Source organism: Otolemur garnettii, unplaced genomic scaffold (genome assembly GCF_000181295.1).
Source record: "Otolemur garnettii isolate 467f Iridium unplaced genomic scaffold, OtoGar3 scaffold00038, whole genome shotgun sequence".
Lineage (NCBI taxonomy): Eukaryota > Metazoa > Chordata > Mammalia > Primates > Galagidae > Otolemur > Otolemur garnettii.
Genome location: NW_003852433.1, coordinates 809,360 through 834,824, shown reverse-complemented (window position 1 = coordinate 834,824; position 25,465 = coordinate 809,360). Strand labels below are relative to the sequence as shown.

The 25,465-nt window shown below is 47.8% G+C and overlaps 1 protein-coding gene across 4 annotated transcripts in view; it reads right to left on the bottom strand.

Moving 5' to 3' along the window:
* MYO18B (myosin XVIIIB) overlaps positions 1-25,465 on the bottom strand; it is a 262,880-nt gene that overhangs the window by 193,251 nt on the left and 44,164 nt on the right. For all 4 annotated transcript variants that reach the window (XM_023513322.1, XM_023513320.1, XM_023513324.1 and 1 more), the window contains 2 exons: positions 4,026-4,199; positions 1,436-1,526 (listed from right to left, as the gene is read on the bottom strand). In XM_023513322.1, coding sequence (XP_023369090.1) covers positions 1,436-1,526; positions 4,026-4,199 — 265 coding nt within the window. The remainder of the gene's footprint in view (positions 1-1,435; positions 1,527-4,025; positions 4,200-25,465) is intronic.

Sequence of the window (25,465 nt, the reverse complement as noted above, 5' to 3'; positions counted from 1 at the left end):
CTCAGTAAATGTCTCTGCTGTTACCACCATTATCATCATCAGCTGTCAGCTCTGAAGGGCCTTAACCCTGAACTGGGGCTCTTCTCTGTTGCTTGTGGAAATTTTCCACCTATAAAATAGGGTCAGTAACAGCGGCTACCACATGGGCACACACGACGATGAAGCCAGTTCATTCTGGGGAAGCCACATGTTCTCTAGGTGCTCACAAATGCTATAGTGGGTGTCGTTATCATGAATACACCCATTTTACAGATGTGGGTTCCAAGAACACAAACTATGAAGTAGAGGCCCATTCACCGGCTTGGGCAGCTTTCTCTGCCAACAGTTCACTCTCCACTCCCAGTACTCCCTCCTGGTATCCCTCAGGTAGAGATAACGTATCTATGGTCTCAGACGGTATCTACTGTAGCAGCAACAGAGGGAGTTTATTCTGTGTCCGCCACAACTTGGGGAAACCCATTGCTCTGTTGCTATGCACCAGTCTCTTCCTTTTTTTCTTTTTTTTTTTAGAGACAGAGTCTCACTTTATCGCCCTCAGTAGAGTGCTGTAGTGTCACAGCTCACAGCAACCTCCAACTCCTGGGCGTAGGCGATTCTCTTGCCTCAGCCTCTCAAGTAGTTGGGACTACAGGTGCCCACCACAGTGCCTGGATTTTTTTTTGTTGTCCTTGCAGTTTGGCCGGGGCCAGGTTCGAACCCGCCATCCTTGGTATATGGGGTCGGCGCCCTACTTACTGAACCACAGGCACTGCCCAGCCTCTCCCTTTTAACAGGATTTCAGAAGCCTAATTGTGCTTTCCATTTTCACTGGGGAGGGAGGGAAGCCTTTGCCTGCACTCTGGATTAGTGCTGCTGAAACTGCATAGAGGGTTTCCAAGGATGGGGTTGGTGCATTGCTCTTAGTGATGGAAAACAAATGCTCCGGTGCCTGCAGCCTCGCAAATGAACTTCAGAGGAACCTTCTGGCCCATTCAAAACTTCTGCAGTGTTGTGCCCCATTCCCAGTGAGAAACTTTACAAAAAGATACAGGTAAGAGCAATGTGCTGAGTTATTCAGGGACAACCAAAGGTACCAGATGAGAGTGCAAACCCAGGTTTGCATCCTAGCAACTGGGAGTATTAAATGATACAAGGAACTCTCAACAATTAGTGCAGTCCCTGGCCCCTGCTAGGTGTCTGAAAGTCATTAGCTTTTATTGTCGGTATTTTTGCACTCACTATTGCAAAGATTTATTTAAATTCATTATTTCTTTTAATCATCACAACAACCCTGAGGGAAGGAGTTATTTACGGATGTAGAAAGGGAGTTCGGAGAGATGGGCTGATTTGCCCAAGTCACACAGCCTTTGGGCTCCCCTGCTGAACTGCCCGGTGTTCCGGCTTAGTCGTGGTTCTGCGAGGCCCACTCTGTGGCTAGAAGAAAAACACTGGTTACCTGTTGATGAGTGAGACCACAGCAGCGAACAGCTCTTGGTACAGGCCCGAGGCCATTCCCTCCACACACTCCACGCCTGTCATCTTGAGCCCTGGAGTCATAAAGAGGAAAGGATCGTGATCCCTGGTTAAGACCTGGCAAGCATTTAAGGCAGATGTTCTCAACCTGGGGGTCGTGACCAACAGGAACTGTATTAAAGGGCTGTGGCATTAGAAAGGTTGAAAGCCACTGATTTAAGGACTTTACTACAGAGTCTCAGGTGCCACACAGCTTAGAAAATCTCCCCCTTCCTGCCAGGTCCCTCCACTCCTGAAATTACATACCTAGGTTCTCAGGGTAAAAATCCAAATGTCTTATCAGGCCTGTAGGGGCCGGTGTACCGTGGCCCTACCTCCTATCCAAAGTGCTCCCCTGCCCCTCTCTCAGGGCTCAGCTCAAATGCCACCTCTTCACAGAAGCCCTCCATGACTACTGCCACCGTGAGGCCACTTCTCAGCTGTCCCTGGCTTCCGTAGCACTTGACCATAGCATGATCTTTAGTAGTGAGGTTATTTTACTAACCGGTGACCCCTCATGAGCCTGAGAGTGAGTGCCCTGAAGATGGAGACTGACTCTGGGATTTTTTGTACACATAGTAGGCACTCAATAAATGTCCTTTGCTCTCTTTTGCTGGGGGGAAATTTGGAAATTTTGTATTAGAAGCCATAAAATGTTCATATACTGGGACTTAATAATTTCACTCCTAGGCATTTGTTCTAACAAAACATTCAGGGAAACAAAGATTTCTGGAGACATAGGTTCTCCCAATTGTTGAGTACTTTGGTGAAAATCACTTCTTAAAAATGACTTGAATGTCCAACAACAGCAAATGGGTTAGATAATTTGTGGTCCGCATCCTTGCAAAGGAATGCTCAAAATCAGGTATGAAGAATATTGAACAGGATTGGAAAAATGCCTACCTATAATTTTAGAACTATAACAGCTTACAAAACTATAATTACAGCGATGGTCTCGATTTCATTTAAACACACACAGAAATACACATGTGTCCTATTAAAATAGCTGGCCTTGATGAGGGTGCATTAAACAAAGCAGAGAGAAGAGTGGGGGCAAGGTCAGACTACAAATCCTGGCCTTTAAGTTTTGGTTCCATGCACAGAATTGGAGACACAGCTTCCAAACTGGCTCGCACCAGGCCTGGAGATGCAGTTCTGCTAGCACGTTCCAGGCAGCCCGCTGAGGCCCTGAAAGCCTTTCTCTCCTCACCTTTAACTCCACCCCAACCCCGCCTGTTGCTAGGCAACGCTTACCCTCCCAGCATCTCTGCTAAGCCCAGAAGGTCCCCTGCCTGCTGAATGTCTACCGTGGAGACGTCAGCCTGAGAGGTTAACTCAGACTCACAAAGCGATGCGTGTGCGTGGGCCTGTGTGTGGTGTGCACATTCTTATACACGTGCTTGTGTGTCTATATGTGTGCTTATGTCCAGATATGTGTCTGTGCATGTGTGTGTGTCTGTGCACATGCCTGGCTGTGCATGTGTGTGTAGTCTACATGTGCATGTACCCCACATTATGTGTGGGTCAGAGAGGAGAAGGGACCTTCCAGCAGACTGGGTTCACCCTGGAGCACAGACCCTGAAGGAGACACAGAGGCCCGTGGTGTCCATGTGACACCAGCCATCACACCGATGTCCCTGGAAGGTGGAGGCCGCTCCAAGGATCCCAAAAAGCTCTGAGAGATGGTCCCCAGATGCCATAACTTAAACAGTCCTACTCACTAATCCCAAACTCTGCTCCCTTGAGGACTGTTCTTGGAAAGTTCTCAAGGCTCAGCAGACCCCACCCCTCTGTGCTGAGTCTTCCTGCTTTTCCTCAGATCAGATCAAATCATCCTCATTCCTCCAGTTGCTCAGGCTGAAATCCTGGCAGCCACCCTGACCTCTCAGCTGCCCTTAGCGCCCATGCTCTCCCCAACATTTTAACGCAGACTCTGAATCTGTTCACCTCACCGCATCTCCATCACTCTTCCCTAGTAACCACTACCACCGTCAGCTGGTGACTTTTCTGGGTTCCCAACAACGGTCCTACCCCCAATTACTCCCCAACTTCCTACAGGCTGAGCTTCTGAAAGTCAAGCATTTCATGCCCTGCTGAAGCTACCACGTGGCCTCCCACCAGTCTAAGAATAAAAGTTCTGATTTACAAGTCTCATGAGCTGACCACCCACCGCACACTCCATCCTCATCCCACCCCACGTCAGCCGTCCTGGCCTTATTTCTGCTCCTCCATCAGAAAGGTCAGTCTTACCCCTACAAACATGAACTGAAACCACAAGGATTTCTTGGCCCTCCCTGCGCTGTCCCCTCTCCAGAGTACAGGGCTCCCTCTCAGATTTCTGCAGCCATAGTGGCCAGAGAGTACTAGTGCTCTGCAGGTGGGAGCCATGTCCACTTCCACCCGCAGTGCCTTCCCTTGCATCTGGGACAGGCCTGCCTAGAGCAGACCCTCAACAAATCCTGCTGAATGAGTGAAAGGGATGCCAACACACCGAGAGGGGACCCAGCCCCGCCAGAGAGGCTGCTGTGCAGTACCTGAGCCAGTCTCCTCCTCCTCGAGACCCCGTCTGCCTGAGCCAAACGTCACTTGCTGGATGATCTGCCGCAGGTGGTGCTTGAAGGTGGATGTGTTCAGCTCCTCATACTCACAGCCCAGGGCCTCGGCCGCGTGGTTTGCCCACTCAAACCGCATGAACTGCTTCCGGCCCACTGTGCAAGGGAGAAAGCACGGATGTGGCTGGGAGGCCCTGGGAATGGGGCACATGGACACCAAGAGGATCTTGGAGAATCTCGCTGTCCAGCCAATCTCCAGGCCACTCCCAACACACAACAAGGATTCTGGACAACTACTCAGGCCTGGGCACCTAAGGGAATGTCCCTGGGCAGAGGTCAGGTTTCCCAAGAGGCTTATTTATCCTGCTTCCTCATCATTTGCATTGCTCACTTTCCAACACAATTAAAAATCTCCTAGGGAAGCTCTGAGGCATGGTGAGGGAAAGCATGATTGACTTACCCACGTGGCCATTTGTCCGTCCCACCACCCATTCACTCTCTCCACCATCCTCCTCACTGCCCCTTCAACTTGTCCCCCAGTCTTACATGCAACCATTTAGCCAGCCATCCACATAGTCACTGTTTACTGAGTTCCCACTATGTGACAGGCACAGTGTCAGCTGCTGGGAAATCAATGAGCAACACAAACAAGGTGCCTACCTTCACGGACCTCGTGGTCTATTGAGGGAGTGAGACCACAAACAAGGAGACAAACAGATCAGTAGGATAATTTCAGGAGATGAAATTATGAAGCCTCCCCTTCCCCCTGACCAAAGAGAAATGAAAGCAAAGTGATGACATGAAGAGAGACTGAAGGAGTGGTTATGTTTCTAACATGGTCAGGGAGGGCTCTACTTGAAGACATGGTATTCTAACTGGATTAGCAAAGATGACAGGACACTGGCCACAGAAAGTGGCAGGAAAGTGCTTTTGAGGTTGAAGAGAGAGGCAGTGCAAGGCTGTGCAGCAGAAATGAGTGTGCTATGTTGAAAGAAATGCCTGTGTGGCCAGAATGAAATGGGGTGGAGGAAGGAACTAGACAGGGAAGAAGCAGCAAGAGGCGGCCTCCCTGTGCACTATTCTAAGGCCGTTTAAAATTAGCAACCAAGGCTTCGTACACCACAGACAATGCTCACCATGGAATGTTAAGTGAAAATCAGACTAGAAAACCACAGCAAACTGTGATGTGAGCCGTGTGAATCATCCAAACTGCTGTGAAATAGAATAAAAAGGTAACTATTAACCATTACAGCCAGGTAAAGGGATACTGTATTTTCCAAATTTTCTACAGTGGTTGAGTACTAATTTTTGTAATCCAAACAAAAATGAAGGATTTATGGAAACAACAGTGCCATCCTTAAAACATTTTGCCAACATGAAAAAACGTTCAACATCACTAATTATCAGGGAAAAGTCAATCCAAACCACATTGAGGTATCAGCTCACTCCAGTTAGGATGGCTACTATTAAAAAATAAATAACAAATACTGGTGAGGACGTGGAACAAAGGGGATCATTGGTGGAAATGTAAACTGATTCAGCCACAATGAAGAACAGTGTGGAAGTCTCCTCAAAACACTGTAAGTAGAACTACCTGGGATGCCTAGTCACCACTGGGCATTTACCCAAGGCAAAAGGTAATAGTATTTCGAAGAAACACGTTTCCCCCATGTTTATTGCTGCACTGTTCACAATAGCCAAGATATAGAATCGACAAAGGTGTCCAACAGAGGATGAATGGATGAAGAAAACGTGATGTCTGTGCACCATGGAACAATACTCAGCCCCATATAAAAGAATGAAGTCCTGTTATGCACAGGAACGGGGGTGGAACTGAAGGACATACGTCAAGTGAAATAAGCCAGAAAAAGAAAGGCAAACACTACCTGTTCTCACTCATATGTGGAGCAAAAGTAGAACAGAGGATACTAGAGGCTGGGAAGGGCAGGGGAAAGAGGGGGTAGGGAGCGATTTGTTAAAGGATACAAAATTACAGCTAGATAGGAGGGATAAATTCTGGCATTCTATAACTCTGTGAGATGACTGTAGTTAACAGTAATATATGATAGAGTTTCAAATAGCTAGAAGGAGGCTATTAAATGCTCCCAACACAAAGGTTTGGCAAATGTTTGAGACAATGGATTTGCTTTACCTTGATATGTAACCCATATATATATATAAAATACAATATATGTCAATTTTTAAAAAATGAAATTAAAAAATAAAAAGAAACTTTCTCCTATCTCTTATCTTCCCATATATGTTTCCTTCTTTGAAGTAAGAATAACAGCTACCAACAGGACTTATCAATCCTTCAGAAAGAGATTGTGCAGCAATCTTCAAGCAGACATCTTAAAAGATCAGTCTGTCTTATGGCAAAATTAGAAATTTGGAAAAGGATTTTATCTGGGACTATGACGCCACCTAAGGAGGAGAAGCTATGGGCCCCAGTCACTGAGAGTAGGACTTAGCCACTGCCTATCAGTGTTCACCTGGGTGCCAGTTACTCAGCACTGGTCATCACAAGAGCATCGTGTTATTAACCTTATTTTATAAACTAGCCCCATTTTACAGATGACTAAACTAAGACTCAAAGAGGTAACGTGGCTAATAAAAAAGTGTTCTGCAACTTTCAAAACTGATAGAGAAGACGATTGTGATTGTGGTGATGGCATTGAGGGTAAGAATGGTGAGGATGATGGTGATGATGGTGACGGTGATGCTGCTGATGGTGATGACAGAGACAGTAATGACGGAGACAGTAATGATGGTGACGGTGATGGTGATGATGGTGATGACGGAGACAGTAATGACGGAGACAGTAATGATGGTGATGGTGATGCTGATGATGGTGATGACGGAGACAGTAATGACGGAGACAGTAATGATGGTGATGGTGATGCTGATGATGGTGATGACGGAGACAGTAATGATGGAGACAGTAATGATGGTGACGGTGATGGTGATGATGGTAATGATGGAGACAGTAATGACGGAGACAGTAATGATGGTGACAGTGATGGTGATGATGGTGATGACGGAGACAGTAATGACGGAGACAGTAATGATGGTGACGGTGATGGTGATGATGGTGGTGGTGGTGATGGTGTGTAGCAGCCTGTATAGCCTATGGCTAGGAGGAGTGAGTTATAGGAAATAACTGGAATGGAACACCTTGGTGAAAAGGGCATGGAGAGGGATTTAGTTCTAACAAGCATGAGAGAGCTCGCGAGATGAGAGCATTGGTGGATTGGTAGTCTCTACACCTGTGGTGTTGAGAGGCATGAGCTCAGCCTTATATTAGGCTGGAGGAGAAGGCAGTCAAAAAGCACGTACATTCTATCACGGACATACTTACTCTAACTCTGTCTCCTCTTCTGCCTGCAGAACGCCAGCACGGCATCTCTCTGCTGAAGTTTACCAAGCTCTGCTGAAGACTAAGATCTATCTGTTCTAAGAAGACTGCTTTACTCTCTCTAAGACACATACACTCTCTCTCATAGCCCTTAAGCACCTAAGAGAAACTGTTCCTGAGTGAGGTAGCTTAGCGCTCCCCATCTGGAACCTACCTAAACTGGGCCTGAGACCTGGCCAGTCCCGGGCCCTGACAAGTGGTGTCAGAAGCAGATCCTGACAAGGGTGACAGTGATGATGATGGTGGTGATGGTGGTAGTGATGACGGTGGTGGTGATGATGGTGGAGGTGGTGGTGGTGACAGTGATGGTGATGACAGTGATGGTGATGCTGATGATGGTGATGATGGTGACAGTGATGGTGACGACAGTGATGGTGATGGTGATGATGGTGATGGTGATGATGGTGACAGTGATGATGACGACAGTGATGGTGATGATGGTAACAGTAATGATGATGATGATAGTGACAGTGATGGTGATGCTGATGATGGTGACAGTGATGTTGATGTTGATGTTGGTGATAATGGTGATGGTGATGGAGATGATAGTGACTGTGATGATAGTGATGGTGATAATGGTGGTGATGGTGATGATGGTGATGATCATAATGGTGATAATGATTGAGATGATGGTGATATGGTAGTGATGATGATAGTGGTGGTGATAACGGAAGAATTTACTGACCTCATTTTATTCAACATGGTGTCATTGTTCAGCCAATGGCTTTTTGGAATTAGAGAGCTTGTTAGAGTTCCAGGTGTGATACATAGAAGAAACTCAATACATATTAATAATAATAACTTGCCATTATTATTAAATCTTCACAAGAGTCCTAGAAAGCACTATTACCATTTCCATTTAATAAATAAGAAAGCTGATTCCAAGAAGTCACCAGAAAACAGACTGCTAGTAAGTGGAAGAATTACTCTTTCACAAAATTAGTCCTCTAAATACTATCTTTAGGAAATTTGTCATATCCCTGTGACCCTTATTTTCAAGAGACTTGCTTACCTTTTTCACTTAAATAAAATACATGGTATTGCACTATCTTAAATGAAAATTCATTATCACCTGTCACAAACATAAAGAAGATATAAATACAATATAAGCACAAAAATTTCATTAGATTCTAATTAAATATAGTTACCTATGAGCCTGAAGTCTGCTTGCTGTTTGATAGGAAGGAAGACTAGCAAATATTAGAGCAGCATTAAAGGCTATTAGCACCAAATGAGACTTTCTTCATCCTGTGATGGGGACTGAAAGTGACCTAAAAAGGAGATGACTTTCTAGGTGGGTAGTGTCCTGTCCTCCTCCTACCCCACCACCCTCTTACCCACTTTCTAGAGTAGAGCTCTCAAAAGCAGTGACCTCCCCAGCCTCAATGGGCTGGGAGAAGTCACGAAGAAAATCAGCCATTGCAACTTCTGAAAAGAGGAGTGGTAAATGGACTCTGGCAGGACTCTCTAATCCTGCCTGACTTAAAGAGGACTTATCCAGGTGCAGCCGAGATGCATCCTGCTGGCGTAAGGCAGGTGGGTACCTGGAGGGCTTTAGCAGGACAATATATCTTCTGTTCTCAGCTAACTGAATGCTGGCCGGCACACAAAATCCAACCCCACAAATTCCTTGATCTTTTCTCAAACATGAGCAGTGGCCCACATCTTCCCAGAGGAGATCAAGGACCGTGAGGCACCAGAGGCAGGGAGAAAGGGACCTGGCTAATAACATGGGTGATGGAGCACAGAGGCTCTGGGTCTAATTCTTGGTTCTGCCATTCCTGGCTGTCAGTCTTTCAGCCAGCTGCACAGGATTTTTGAGATCAGTTTCCTCATCAGTGAAATGGAATCACAAAAGCCCCAAAGCCTCTTCCTAGGGTTGGAAGGATGTGGTAAAGTGGTTACATGTAAGGTAGCCAACAGAATGCCTAGCCCTGAGAGCTATTCAACAAATTTCAATTCCCTTCCCTACCTGTGAAAGCAAGGAGAACCCCTTCACCCCAAGGGATCACCCTGTCCTGGCTTTGCCCAGCTAGTCTATCTATCCTCTGCTTGTACACTTCCACTATGGATGAGGGTCACACCCTCATGTACCCAAGGCTTCTGAGTCAACTGAGGTCACTTCTCCTCCACTGAAAGGTGAACACATGTGGACTCAGCACCTGCCACCAAACTGCCAAATCCAGAGACATCAGAGCAGTCCCCAGAGAGTGGGGACGCCAACATCCCAGGGCACAAAGATAGTCTTACACACAGGTGGCTCCCTCTTCCCAAAGATGCCTATCTTCATAGGCCCACCAGCCATCACTGAACTAATCAGAACAGCTATTGGGCACTGAGCAGAGCCTATGTGCCGGGTACTGTGTACACTAAATGTTCCACATGCCTCATCTCACGTACACTTACAAAACCCTCCGAGATAAAGACACAGATAAGGAGCAGACTCAGTAAGGTCAAGTTTCCTATCCAGAGTAGTACAGGAACTCATTGTCCACCCTGGTGTGGCTGATCTCAGGCTCTGTGCAGTAGCCACCCTACAATTCTGTCCTTCCCTGTAAGAGCAGAGGTCTGCATGGTCACCATTCCTCAGCTCCTGAAATAGGGCTACCACGAGGAAGGCTCAGTAAACATTAGTAAAGGGAGAGATTAAATGAAGGAATGAATGAATCAAAGAACGAACATCTCTCACTGATGGCCACCCCTGCCCACTTTCCTTCTCCTCTTTTCTAAGATTTAGGACAGAGGATCTATGAGTCCCCCTGTCCTCCAAGGAACTAGCCATCTGGACTGTTGGCTCATGAGAGATGACCCTCTACATCAGAAGGAAGCCATGACAGGGAAAGATGGAATAAATGAAACCAAACTGGGAAGGCAGAGAGACACAGAGAGAGACCGGTAAAGAGAGAGATAAAAACGGAGAGAACAGCCTGAAGCAGCCCCCAGAGTGAATGCTTTCTGGCCTCTGGCCCACTCCATAGAGAATCACATAACCTATCCAGGTGCTTTTTGTGGCCAAAACGGTCCCAAAAGTAAGGGCACAGGTCACTTCTGGTGTGTGACTCTGGTTTCCAGCCATTTTTCCCCCAGCTGCTTGTGGGAAATAGGTCCCCATGGCAGCTGGGCCCACAGTTCCTGCCTTCCCCTCCGATTCCCTCCCCTGCTCCTCACCTGGCACTTCCTGGAATCGCCTCCTACAGAAACGCCTTGGCTTTGAACACTTATCTCAATGCCAGACGCTAAGGCTGAGAGACCAGGGCTATGCTCAGCAAGGTTTGGTTGGGCCTTCCCTTCACATTTGGAGGCCAAGGGAAGGCTCTGGAGAAAGGAGCCAAGATTGCTTTTTCTCTGCCTCTTTGTGTATCCCTCAGAAGCCATTTGCATGTCTGGGGTGACATCAGGCTCCAGCCAAGGTGCTACCAAGAGCAGGGCTGAGTCAGTAACCCCCTGCATGGCAGAAGGGGTATGGAGCAGGCAGAACAGCCACACAGCTGGGGGTCAGAGCTCCCAGTGGGGCACATCATAGCAGTTATTCCATGGAATGGTCACCAGTGTCACTGAGAAAAAAAATGAATCATATCAATTTGGTCAGTGCTTGTTTATATAAGTGTCTTATATAAAAAGTCCTTTCTTCTTATATAAAAATTCCTTATGCAGGACTTTTCAGAGCCTTAAAAGTACATCTTATATGTCTCTAATAAGGGGGAGTTCTCTTCAGACTTACTAGTTCTCTAAATGCTTCTATAGAGTTTTTTGCAGGTCTAATGTCCTATGAGACACAAGTTTAGGAAAATACTGGTTTAGCAGAAAGAGCCCCACCTTCCCAGGCGACTCTGGGCAAACTGCCTCACTTGAGCCTCTTGTCGAAGGTCGCTCCTGCTGTAAGAGACAGACTAGGATTTGAATCGAGAGAACAAACAAAGGAGAAATGAGGAAAAGAAGGAGCAGGGGAAAGTAATGGAACTGTGGTTTCTGAGATGCTCAAATCCACCTGCAAAGGCAGGGGGTTTCCTGTTATGCTCAACACAACAACAAAAGAGAGCGGGGGAAATAACAGAGCTGTTTATCCCCCATGCACCGTGAGCTCAACTGCTATCAATTACTGTGGCTCCCTGCATTTATTAGTAACCAAGTTATTTCTCCTTCCAACAATAGCCATGCTGTTGCTGAATTACTCAACATTATGTGACTTATTTATAATGCTGGTGCATCTGGTTCACATTTCCTCACACAGAGGTTTCCAGTTCGGAGGCCCGTGAAGGAGGAAGCCGCCTGTAGAGAAGAGATAAATCTAAAAGACTGTAGCAAGAAAAGGCAACGTTCAGGAGATAGACTGCCTGGATTCAAATCCTACCTCCACTGCTTAAAGCCCTGTAACCTTGGGGAAGTTGTGTCAGCACTGTGAACCTTTGTCTCTTCTTCTGTTAAATGGGAACACTAAGCAGAGCTGCCCATGGAGCGCTTGTGAAGAGTCAATGAGTTAAAGACCCAGAACATTTAGCACAGGAATCTGCTAAATAAATGCCAAGGGTATTATGATCCCACTCTGAGATTTTGCCAAATGACAAATGAATCAGAAAGAGAAAGTCTATTGAAAATACAATTCAGGGTGATGCCTGTGGCTCAGAGGAGTAGGGCACCAGCCCCATATGCCAGAGGTGGCAGGTTCAAACCCAGCCCCGGCCAAAAACAGGGAAAAAAAAGAAAAAGAAAGAAAGAAAATCCAATTCAGGTAGCTGTAACTTTCTGCCTCATGGCCTCCAGCAAAGTTCTATTGTTGGAGGCCAGAGCTTCAAATCCATTTTTGTTTCTTATGGCTCCTGCTTAGTCCTGGGGCTCCCAGGTGCCAGGCAATTTGCCCAGGCTCCCCTGCTTAGGTGAGGGCCCCCCAAACATGGACATATTATTCTACCTGCCTGGCTTTGAAGAAAGTTGCCCACCTGCCCCAAGGGCTTTGTCCATATACCCAGTTAGTGTTCCCTGCAAGGCCTGGCCAAGGCATTGTTTGTAAATTGGTCCTGAGTTATTCATGATCCAACATGAATCATTGCCCATACACCGCATACACTTACAACTGAGAATATGCCATATAGACCACTCACGCTCTTCTGGGGAATGCAAGCGGGTACTCTGGGAATAGAAGGCTCTATGGGCAAATCAGGTGGGACAACATCAGATTGACTCAGCAAAATGGGTTGCTTTCTTTTAAGACTTGTCAGAACTTCAAATACACCAATGTGCATTGGAAATTAAAAGAGGAAGAAAGCACGTGTAGGGGTCTCCCCAACTCAATGATTGAAAAGCTGGAGGGGACAGACTGATGTAGCATCGTTGGAGCAAAGGGGATTGTGGGAAGATCTGGAGGCTGGACATTCAAAGATAACTTCAACATGCCCACAAGGTCTCAAGCAAGAGATGTCATCTTTCTAAGCCTCAGTTTCCTTACCTATAAAATGAGTGGCTCTTCTCCCATCAGGTTTTTTAGTAAACAATTAAATGAGACATTGGACATGACACTTCATGGGAGTTTCCCCAGAGCAGGTGAACCAAGCTGAGGAGCAGATACTTCAGGAAGAGCTCAGCTGGAAGGTGTCACTCAGGGCAACTGTCAGGGCAAAGGCCTCGGGGCTAGACCAGCAGCAGGTGTGCGAGTGACTTAACCTGAGGCCACACAGCTAGCAAGGCAGAAGCATGACCAAACCCAGCCCTGGTGCCCTCCTCTGATGCTTTGTCCACATTCAATGCCCCTCACTGAGGCAGGCTGCGCTGGGCACCACCCAGCCCATCAAACTGTTCCTTTTGGAGCTTTTTTCTATGGCTCAACAAAAGCCTAGTAAGGGCCAGCATTTCCTGAGCACTCACCACACATCTGACTCTGTGCTAAGCACCTGATCTCATCAATGCAACCACCATACAAAAAGATATGCTCCCCAGAAATGCAATGTGGTGCAAAGAAAGGGTAAAGGCTTTAAAAACAGAACTGCTTGTTCCAAAACTGGGCTCCTTCCTACCCCAAGCCCATGATCTTAGGTAACTTACGTTGCTTCTATGAGCCTCTACTTACTCATCTATATAATGAGTGTAACCTACCATATAGAGCTATGAGAATTAAGTGGAATGCCCCATGCAAAGCATTTAAATCATGCCTGGTAAAGAGTGAATTCTTAGTAAATATTCACAGTTAATTCCATTGTTAGCATCATAATTGTTTCTGCTAGTATTGTTACGCTTGGTCTCTGAGTGGCAGGTCTGGGACTCATTCGTGCTGAAGTTCTCACTGAACTCTCCCTATCAAAAATAGATTAATACACTAGAGTCTCTAGTGAGCAAGGCTAAAAGGGACCCCAGAGAGTACTTCGTCCACCTGCATTAGCAAGTTCTTTCTCCCTTCTGAGCCTCAGTTTCCTCCTCTGTAAAATGGGATAATAGCACCTACTCCATCAGATTGCTGAAATGGCCAAAGCTCTTAGAATAGTGCTGCACGTGGCAGGCACTGATAAAACGTTAGCCGCTGTTATTATTTATGAGAAACAGAGACCAAAAGAAGGGGAGAAACTTTGGTAAGTGAGTGGCTCAGCCAGTGTGAACCTGGGCCACCCTAGCATCCCGGTCTTTCCACCTTAACCTCTTAAGGTGTTGGCTGCTGGCTAGCACCACCTTCCAGCATCACCAATTCTAAGCATAGATTTTTTATTTTACTATTTATTTATTTAGACAAAGTCTCACTCTGTTGCCCCAGGTTAGAGTGCCTTGGTGTCATAGCTAACAGTAACTTCAAACTCCTCAGCTGGGAGGAGCTTGAATAAAATGCAGCAGGGTAGCTGGGACTAGGCATGCATTACAATGCCTGGATAGTTTTTCTTTTTTTAGTAGAGATGGGGTCTTGCTCTTGCTCAGGCTGGTCTGGAACTCCTGAGCTCAAGCAATCCACCAACCTTGGCCTCCCAGAGTGCCAGGATTATAGGCATGGGCCACTATGCCCAGCCTAACCATGGATATTTTAAGAAATATGTAATTGTTTAACATCCCAGCACAGACATCCAGCTTAATTAATGAATTCAACATGCTCATAAAATGCAGAATAAATCCTTGCCTGTGTCCCAGAGTAGGCCTGGCAATTATACTAGCTGTCGGGCAGGGCTGGGAAAAGGCAGAGGACCCAGGGATGTAATCACAGGAAGACGCTTGGGCACAGGCACAAGGGGGCGGAGGAGAGGACAGGCCTCTGGGTACTCAGTCCAAGGACAGGGTGCTGGGCTGGGTGGGGCTCTCTCTTAATCAGAGCCCTAGGGGCTTAGGGCTCTGGCCACATACACTGGAGCAGGCAGGTTCAAACTCAGCTTGGGCCTGCTAAAGCAACAATGAAAACTACAACAGCAACAAAAATAGCTGGGCCTTTTGGCAGGTGCCTATAGTCCCAGCTACTTGGGAGGCTGAGGCAAGAGAATTGCTTAAGTCTAAGAGTTTGAGGTTGCTGTGAGCTGTGATGCCACAGCACTCTACCCAGGGCTGCATAGTGAGACTTTGCTCAAAAAAATAAATAAATAAATCAGAGCCCTAGGGTTCACACCACCACTGCAGGGGCCCTTAGGGTGGTACCTTGTGGATGGGAAGAGGCCTGAGGCCTTTCATCAAGATAAAAGAGACTTGTCTACGGCCATACCACCCTGAACGCGCCCGATCTCATCTGATCTCGGAAGAAAAAAGAGCCTGAACCTGCTCCATGTGGTGACTGAGCCCGGTGCCTGCCCTCTCGGGTTCCTCTGCCTGGAGAGCCCTGCCTAGTTTCTTCTGATATCAGGATTCAGTTCAAGGCTGACCATTCTCAACTCTGGACGTCTCCTCCCAGCATCATCCATGCACTTGTCTGGGTCTATCTCTCTAGACTGGGTCAAAATTTTGTCTTGTAAGGTGAGGGTGGTGTCTTTAGGCTGCCAAAGACCTGTCATCAGACCTGTCCTCTCCTGTAGGTGCCAAGGAGAAGAAACACAGGAGAGAGAGGTGGAGGGAACAAAAGGAGAGAGAAGGAGGAAAGAAAGAATGAAGAGAGAAGAAGCAAGAGATGAGAAAGAAGAGGAAGGGAGGAAGGGAAAGAAGGAGGGGAGAAGGGAATGAGGAAGGAAGGGCCCGAGGGAGATGAGTGGAGCACTGGCCATGGAGTCAGAGTCCTAGCCCACCTCCTCCACAACCTCACCATGTGACCCTGAGCAAGTCTTCTCCTCTCTCTGGGCTGTGGTCCCTGCCTTGTGCAGAGAGGGGCTCTGGCTGACCGCAACCCAAGTCCCTCCTCCACCCCATCAGGGATGCTCTGTAGGCCCAGAAGCTTGCAGGAGATCCCTGGGGAGCTGATAGCACCTGGCTAAGTCGAGGCCATGAGTGGCTGAGGAGTCCCTCTGCTTGAGGAAGCCACCCAGGCCCAGCCCACAGCTGCCCCACTCCTCCTGATTCCATGATTCTAAACATCCTCTAATTCACAGTGTTTGAAAAAATTCACAAAGCTGTCCCAGCCAGCTGGGCCCCAGACACTAACCCCAAACAGGGAAAAAAGTGCAGGGGAGACAAGTGTGCTGTGGGCTCAGGACACCTTGTTACAGGGGCAGGGTGAAGCTTGTCTCATTCAGGGCAGGTCCCTTTGGAAATGCCAGGCCTTCCTCTGACCCAAGGACACAGTGCAGAGGGTCCAGCTTTGTGTGACTGCGAGTTAGTGACTTGGCCTCTCTGAGCCTCATTTTCCCCACCTACAAACACAAATGATAACACCATCGGCCAGATGAGCCAGACGACCCAGGTAAACATCCAGGGAAAGGGAAATGGTCCCTGTTCGGGGAAATGTTGAACACAGGACACATCCTTGGACCTGGCCGGTCCACTTCCAGGAAACCGTGCCTCCAAAATGCTCACTCATGTGCAAAACCTTCTCTGTACAAGGACATTCAGTGTGGCACTATGTATAATCCCAAGGCAAGGAAGAAACAACCTGAGAGCTCACCGACAGGAGAGCCGTTATGGAAATGGAGGTCCATGCACTCCCAGAGAACTAGGGAGGTTGCCATGAACCGAGGTGGAAATAAGAGACTCTGGGACAAGCGGTGATGGGATGTGATAAAGCCAAGGGCACAGAAACAGAGCTGGTGTGAACCCACTTTTTACTGCGTAATAAGCAACAACCAAGCCCCCAACCTGTACAGATGTCCTGTGCACGGATGTGGCTAACTGTAGTTTGAAAGGCCGTGAGGATGTGGGTTGCAGTAATGCCTCCGAGTCAGCTCCTTGGTTCACGGCAGCTTCCTGCGATCCGTATTGGGGGATGCTCAGGGAAGGGTTCGTGGGACTCTATGTGTATGATTTTTGCCACTTCTTGTGATTCTAAAATTATTTCAAATCAAAAGCTTAAGAAAAAAATAAATCCAGCTTATTAGGGCAGCAGACCCATCCCGTATAGTATTGCAGTGGTGGACACAGGCCATTGTCCAGTTGTCCAAGTCCATGGAACTGCACAATAGAAAGAGTGAAACCTGATGTAAACTGTGGATGCCAATTAATACTAATGTGTCAATATTGGTCCACTGTGCCATATCCTCAATAGGGAGATGTGTGGTGAAGGGGATGTGGGAACTCTTTTTGTAATCCTAAAACTGCTCTAAAAATTAAAATTTATTTTTTTAAGTGCCTGAGAAAAGGATACAGCCCAAACTGTTCACAGTGGTGACATTTGACACCGTGATCGTGGGAACTTCTCGTTTTAATTTTAGCCCTCTGTTCTTCTGTACTGCTTCCATTTTTTATAGAAAGACATCATAGCATGACCCGTCCAATTGCTTTACAATGGCAAGAATGGTAAAACGCTCCACAGAGTGCTTGCCTGTCTGGTCACGGCGTCACGTGAAGAGCTTCACCGTTTCTGGTGTCACCGGCCTTCTGTCCCCAAGGTCTTGCCCCAGCTTGCAAGTGTCTGTTCACCTTCTGCCATCCCTGAACGGGCTGCCCTTGCTGATGGTGTCAGGGTGTTCCCACAGATGGCAGGGCCCACGCCCTTCTTGTTATTGATATTGTCTGTCTTTCCAGTGGGCACCTCTGGACTCCCCAAGTGACAGCCTCGTCTATTCACAGATTGACGTCTTTATTGTGGGAGACGGGGGTGGGGTGGGGGTGAGTTGCCGGCTGAATAGCAGCCTCCCTCGTCGCCCATATGAGGCCCCTCCTTGGTTATATATGGGACTGAGTGTCATATTTTAAGCCATGGGTCAGCAGTAAGCTGACTGGCAAATTTAGAGAGCAACAAATAAACATCCTGTCAGCCTTCAGAGAGACACAACAAAGCAGGGCCCTGTCACGGCAGACACTGCACATCCTTGTTGTCATTTTGGATTCTGAACATTGCCACCATTTTTGTGAAGTAATGAGGGACAATAAGCGACCAATGGGGCCAGGATGCACATTGCCTCTGACAGCCAGAGGACCACAGGGACTGGGGAGCGCTGACCACCCGCCCAAGTGGGGCTCCCCTCCTAAGCTTTACTGGGAAAAACTCCCCTGGACAGTGGATGTATTTTTAATTCACAACAACAAGGACAATAATAACAATGCCAGAGCTTTAAATATTCAAATTAAATAACGTAAGCCTTGCCAGAACCTTAGGAGGTAGGCACTATTGATATTCCAGTTTCATAGGTGAGAGCACTGAATCTCAGCAGTCACCAAGATCATGTAGGAGACCCACAACTGAACACAGGTCAGCCTGGTTCCACTCCTTTGGCCTTGATTCGGAGCTCTCCTAGTGGGATGACCTTCCCAGTGGAGAACTGGATGGAGACTGGACGGAGCTAAGAAGGTGCTCTTAGGAGATGGGGTGGAGGTCCAGGCACCCAGCATGCCCCTGACAGCTGGGTGGCCTCACCGTGGAGAAAGACAGGAACTTTGGAAGCAGACAGGTGCGAAGTTCTAAACTTGGCCCCACTACATGGTGCTGTTTGACGTGGCAATGTTACATAACTTCTCTGAGCTTCAGCTTCCTGCATCACAAAATGGGGACTTTTTCCTTACTTGTCAGGATGCTGTGAGAATTAAAAGAGTGAATCCATGTGAAGCAACCTCCTAGCACTGGGCTGAGGTTAAAGAACGTGTGGAAACTCTGAGAAGATTTTACTAATAGAGATAATTCCTGAGAAAAAAGTATTGTCTTATTTTAATCTCATACCAAAATAAGAGTTCTCAGGACAGAGAAACTATCTCTTGATACAAAGAGGCCATGGAGCTCATCCTTGATTTGCTCTCTGCAAGAAGGTCCCCCCCTTGGGGGGATATCAGAGGATGGTGGGGGCCACTGTTAATGAAAATAGAAAGCAGAAGTCCCAGGGAGCCTCCCCTCTCAACCTCAGTGGGGAGCCAGAAGCCCAGCTATGAGGTTCTGCAAGCCTCGCAGCCTCATAATGTACAACAGCCAACTCTCCCCAACATGCCTCGCCCTGTGCTAACAAGCCTTTGGCACACAGCATCTCAGCTCAGCTGCACAGCAGACCTGTGCCATCACTGCCCTTTACAAACCCATTCTACAGGCAAGAAAACTGGGCCACGGACGACTTAAGTTAAGACTCAAGCCATTGTGGCAAAATAGGGCCACATCTCTATCTCCCATCCTTTATGCCCTAGAACCTTGCTGCTAGCCCATCCAGGGGTAGAGTCTGGTTCCCATTGTTCTTGAAACTGTGACATGTTTATCATCAAAAGAATGTGGTGACTCTCCTTATGGAGTAAGCTCTGGAGAGTATTCTGTCGGTACCACTGGAAACACATGCACACCAGCTAATTGTTTCACAGGCCATTTTTTTGCCAAAGGGCAGAAATGTGAACTTGGATCAACATTTGTCTAATGCAACAATTCTCAACCTGTGGGTCACGATCCTCAGGAACTGTATTAAAGGGCCACAGCATTAGGAAGGTTGAGAACCACTGGTCTAATGGATCCAGAGAAATGGCCCAAGTGCTGAGTCTTGGTGGACAGCAAACCAACTGTAACATCAAATCACCCGGCATTTTCTGCCTGCACTGTGATGCTAGTCCCCAGAGCCCCTGCCCACTGCCTCCCCACGGGACCCATCAGTGACAGCAAACCAGAGAAACAGAAATCAAGGGTGGACGTTATGTAGAGGGAGGGAGGGGCTAAGCCCCTGTGCCACCACAAGAGCTGGTCTGTAAGATCAAAAGGCCAGCTTAGGCAAAAACTAGCCAGGTATTGTGATGGGCTCCTGTAGTTCCACCTATATGGGAGGCTGAGGCAGGAGGATCACTTGAGCCCAAGACTTTGCAATTGTTATGAGCTATGACTCCATGGCACTCTACCCAAGGCACAGAGTGAGATCCTTTCTCCAAAAGAAATAAAAAATAAAAGGCCAGCTGTGCCCAGCCTCTTCAAACAAGTCTCTGTCATGAACTAAGCCCAGGTGCCATGCTGGGCAGTCAATGACGGATAGCCTAGAGTTGGGCAGGAGGGGACACCCTCGAGAACAGAATGCCTGTCTCTCAGGGCCCTCTGCCCATCTGTCCTTCTGCCTGGCCCTTCTCCTTCCCCTGCCAGTGCAATTGCACACACAAATCCCTCACATCCCTGGCCTAGATTCTATTCCAGTGTGATCTCCCCATCATTTGAGAGTTGCTGAGAAGATGTATTGGTCAGCAAATATTTACTGAGCATATCCTATGCACCAGGCCTGGGACAGGCCCTGGGAAGACACCCATGAGCAAATCACACCAGAGCCTCTGCACTCAGGGAGATAATCCAATAAGCACTCACCCACATGAAAAGTGAGTACAGGTGGCCAGGTAATGCTTGGAGAACCAGACCTCATCCAGGGGGCAGAGGAGGCTCTTGGGCTACAGGGAGTGGCTTTCAAATGGAGAGCAGAGGTGTCGGCAAGGGGAAGAGAGAAGAGGGGGAGAGGGACAAGCCCAGCTCTGCAGTGCCCTCACAGGGAGTACCAAGACAGCAGAAGTGGAAATGTCCCCTATGACTGGGCCACAGTGCCAGTGACTCCAACTGGGGCTGCCAAGGTGGTTAGGGGCCAGACCAGGCTGGGATTGCCCATGTAAGGAACCATGGGCAGCTCTACTGAAGTGACCCAATCAGACATGGAAGTTGAAAAGTTCCCTCTGACTGGACAGACCAGAGCAGGGAGGAAGACAAGAGAGGAAGTGGGAGTCCAGCTGGGCAGCAAACTTCTAGAACAGAGACCAAGCCCAGTTGGGCGAGGTGGTCAGAAGCAAGGACACCGGAGACAGCTCTATGGCTCCCAGGTGTGGCTCCATGAATATACCTGTAGGCGACCTTTTCCTGACCACGACCCAATCCAACCGTGCCCCAACAGGGGCCTCTTGTCATCTGACCATGAAGGATGCCCCTTTGCAGGCCGAGGTGAAACAAGGTACCCTTGGAGCCAGACAGGCATGAGCTCAGGTCCCAGCTTGGGAACAGCCTGGCTCAGCACCCTCATTGCTTAAGGATGAGGAATTTAGGGGGTGACAGCTAAAAGCTATAAGGCCCCTTTTTAAGATGATGAAAATGTGCTAAATTTGACTAAAACTGACTATGGAGATGGTTGCCTATATTTGAAAACATACTAAAAACTGAACTGAACATACTAAAAACTGAACTGTTTACTCTAAATGGGCGAATTGTGCAGTATGTGAATTACATCTTAGAAGAGCTACTGTACCAAAAGTCCAGCCTCCCTTGCTTATTAGCATTGTGACCTTGGGTGGCTCAATGCTGCCACGCCTCCCTTTTACAGATCAAGTTCCGGCAAGTTATGCAGCTTGACCCAGATCACACCCGGCTAATAAAAGGCCAAGTGGAGATTGGAACCTAGAACCAGCTGACTCCAAAGCACCCCTGCCCTTTTATCTGCCTCATCCCAAACAGAGGTGTCTTCTCTGACTCTCAGCCTGCCCAGGGCACTTGGCTGGTGACGAGGTGACCCAGAGCCCCTGTAGGCAGCCTGCCAGCTGCCCCAGGGAAGGCAGAGAACGGCCTCCTACAATACAGGACACTGCATTGCATTGGAAGAACCAACGGGACGGGGAAAGAGGTGGTGGTAGAACCTCGCAGAACTGCAGGTACTTCGTGGGAACTTCGGGGCGGGGTGATGCAACATTAACCCCAAAGGAAAAGGCTTAGGAGGGCCCCACAAAGTTGCTGCAGGGGTCTTAGAAGCCAAACTGGACAGGGACCACATGTGACCTGAGCCTTGGCCCTCACCAGATGGGGACCACCCTGCTTGTTTCCAGGGCCCTCTTAAGGACCGAACAAGGACTGGTGGAAAAAATTTAAAAAGGAGATGGAAGTTTCCAGAAGAGAAAGAGGAAGTGATAGTGCCCAGAGTGGTGCAAGAGTTCGGCTATCTAAATGAAAACTCTCCACCTGGTCAGTGCCCTGGGTTCAGGTCTCATCACACTGGCTGCCCTGTCCCCAATCTGGTTGACTTAAGACACTGAGGATCAATGCTTTACGTCCCCATGAGGCCACTGGGTGGAGGCCACAGCCCTGTGATAAATATATATTCAGTCTTCATCCCCAATTCCTGGCTCATGGTTACTAAACCCCTTCAGAATCGCCAGAGACCTGAGAATGTCTTAGGTAAACTAAGGAGATGACTGGTGGCTGTGGAAGCTTCAGGTTGGGACTGGTCAGCAGAAGGACCACAGCATGGGGTTAGGGGCTATCAACCTCTAGTGAGGAGAGAGGAGCTGGAGACTGAGTGAGTCACCACTGGATGATGATTTGATCAGTCATGCCTGCATTAGGGAACCTCCAAAACACCCCTAAATGATGGGGTTACATGAGCTTCCAACACATCAGAGTGCTGGGAGGGTGTCACTCACAGAGAGGGCAGGAAGCTCTGGGTCCCCTCCCTGTATCATACCCTGTGCATCTCTCCCATCTGGCTCTTTCTGAGTTGTAGCCCTTACAAACTAGCAGAAGTAGGCAAAGGGCTTTCCTGAGTCCCAGGAGTCATTCGAGTGAATTATCAAACTGGAGGTCAGGGGCATAGGAAGCCTCGGCTTTACCGTCAGTCTCTTAGAAGTCCAGGAGGCCCAGTGCTTACAGCAGGTGTCTGACACGGGGTCAGTCATATGGGACTGAGCCCTTGACCTGCATGGTCTAAGCCATTAACAGCTCCAGACAGTCAGTGTCAGAACTGAGTTGAGTTGTAGACCTGCTGGGGGAGGTGGCAGCACAAGGTATGGGGCCGGCTCAGACAGACCAAAGTCCCAAATATCTTCTTTGGCTTTATCTATGTGTCCTGAGGAACAAGGATGAGACTCTCTGGTGGGCATCAGTTTATTCTTTGGTAAAATCAGCATCATTCTCACCCCTCCCAGGCTGTTCTAAGGAGGCAGGGGCACAGTCAGAGCTGCAAGCACTCATCATGGGGAAAACGAGAATGGCCAGAAGTTCACTCTGGATCCTGCTGGCTGTGTGATACCAGGTAAGTGACACTCCTTCTCTGTGCCTGCATTTGCTTGTCTGTAAAATGGGAATGGATAAAAGTAAACACTTATGAAGCCCTCTGTCGGGAGCCAAGTCCTGGGCTCCACAGTTTGGGGCATTGACACATTTAATCCGCATAACACACCTACAAAGTGGTAGTCAGCAGCAGCCCACATCAGTTTCACAGAGGAGGAAACAGACTCACAGAGGTTGTCTCCAGCAGGCTGACGCCTGACTTTTGCCAGTGGCACATTTTTCCTCACTAGATTAGTTCATGAGCCTAATGAGATCAAAAAGTGTAATAGAAGGGTGGCATCTGTGGCTCAAAGGAATAGGGCACTGGTCCCATATGCCAGAGGTGGCGGGTTCAAACCCAGGCCTGGCCAAAAACTGCAAAAAAAAAAAAAGGCATAATAGAAATATAAGTGCTTGTGCAATTATCAAACACCCAACCCAATATTGTGGTGACTATCACTGTGATGACAGTTCAAAAACCCCAAGTCCAGTTATAAGACACCAAAATCTCTCCACAGTGACTGTTATTGATTTTCAAAAATAGGCTCAGAGCTCTCAGAATAAGTTAGAAAGCCAGGCACACCAGGAAGAGAGTATAATTTTAATAAGAAAAAAAACCTTGATTAATGAAAATGATTCTTAATATATTTCAAAATGATCTGTTATGACACAAAGCAAAGACATTTATATACGACTTTGAAATTCTTAATAGCTGGTTTTAGAGCATCCTATTATGAAATCTTCCAAAGCTGAATATATAGTAAGTAAATCACCAGGCAGGCCTCCTAGGCAGACTGACGGCAGCTCTTCTTAAAATAATTTATAAGGTGGGGTGTTGGGGTGGGAGAAATTATTGCCATAATCACATATTAATAAAATATTTATAAAAGTGATTTTCTCCTTCATCATCATAGGCATTTACAGGCATGGGTTAGGTCTGAGTCCACAGCAGAGGGAACCCTGACGCTCTGCCCTGGGGAGGAGAAACTCAGCATCTCACTGAGCTCTTCGCTTCTCTGCTGACCGGTCAGCAGTCCACGGGGTTCCTGAGTCCCTGGATAACTATCCGGCTTCCTTGCCTTCGCCTCTTGGGAAGACAACCAGCAGGCAGGTTTCTCGGAGTCTCCCCGAGGTCCCAGTGGGCCCAGCCTCTGCTGCCCAGGTAAGCTGCTCCTAAACACACCTGCCTCCCCGCCACTCCCCAGCCCCAAATAACACACGTCCCCAAAGCTTTGTGTCAGGTCTGCTTCTGGAGGAGCACAGCCTACGTCAGCTTCCTCATCCTTATTACGTTTAATCCTTACTTGGAACCTACTCTCAGCCCATCAAAAGACGAGGCCGCTACATCTGAGAGAAGTTCCATTTTTAACTCAAATCTGTCTCACTCGTGAGTCCACACCTGCACTTTATGACACCTAGCCCTTCTCAGTCTCGGTTTCCTACTCTGTAAAATGTGTTTGCTTCTTTCCACATGTCCTGAGCCCACTGGTGTCTGTGTGCCAACCCTGAGCCTTCACACCTTTCCTGGTCTGAGCTACCCTGTCTACCCTCCTCCCTTGGTCAGTTAACAAAGCTGGATGATGGTCTCAAGTTTAGCTTTTTTTTTTTGAGACAAGTCTCACTATGTTGCCCTCAGTAGAGTGCTGTGGCTTCACAGCTCACAGCAACCTCAAACTCTTGGGCTTAAGCCATTCTCTTGCCTCAGCCTCCCAAGTAGCTGAGACTACAGGCGCCCTCCACAACTAGATGGTCTCAAGTTTAGAAGACTCATCTCTCCAAACAAAATGGCAAAATCAACACAAAGGAACACTACCCATATAGCCTCTCCTATCCCCCACGCACCTGCCCAGCACAGGTCTGGGACTATGTTGATGTTGCCTCATCTCAGAGATTGAGGGGACACTTGGACACTTGTGAAAAGGTTTAATAAAGACAATGTTTCTGAAGTCCTTGGCTAAACTTAGTATGAAATAAGAAATGAATGGTTTCCTGGCCCCTGTCTGCACTATTTTCAGACTTCTGCTTCTATGGGGTGACTCTTTAATGCTGATATGGTCAAGAGATATCGACTTAGTCTCTACACTCAGAAACTCATGCTGAAAATAAGAACTTAGCTTTGCCCAGAAATACCTACAGAAAGACTCTCTTTTGGAGTTTGCAGAAGCCGACCAAGGGGCCTATCTGTCTCTGGCATATTCTAGAGTTGTTCTGCCTGGTGTAGGAGCCACTAGCTATGTCTGACTGCTTAAGCTTAAATTAATTAGAATTAAACACAATTAAAAATTCAGTTCCTCGGTGGCACTAACTATTTTTCTAGTGTTTAATAGCTGCTGGCAGCTAGTGGCTACTACACTGGACAGCAGGGAAGGGACCATCTCTGTTATAGGAAGTTCTTCTGGACTGACCTAGCCTAGAAGGTTTCTTTGAAAATTCCAGCCCTGTTTCCTCCTTACGATGCCTGGTTTCAGCAGCCTCCCAAAGAGCAGTCCCGAGACACAGAAGATGACAGAT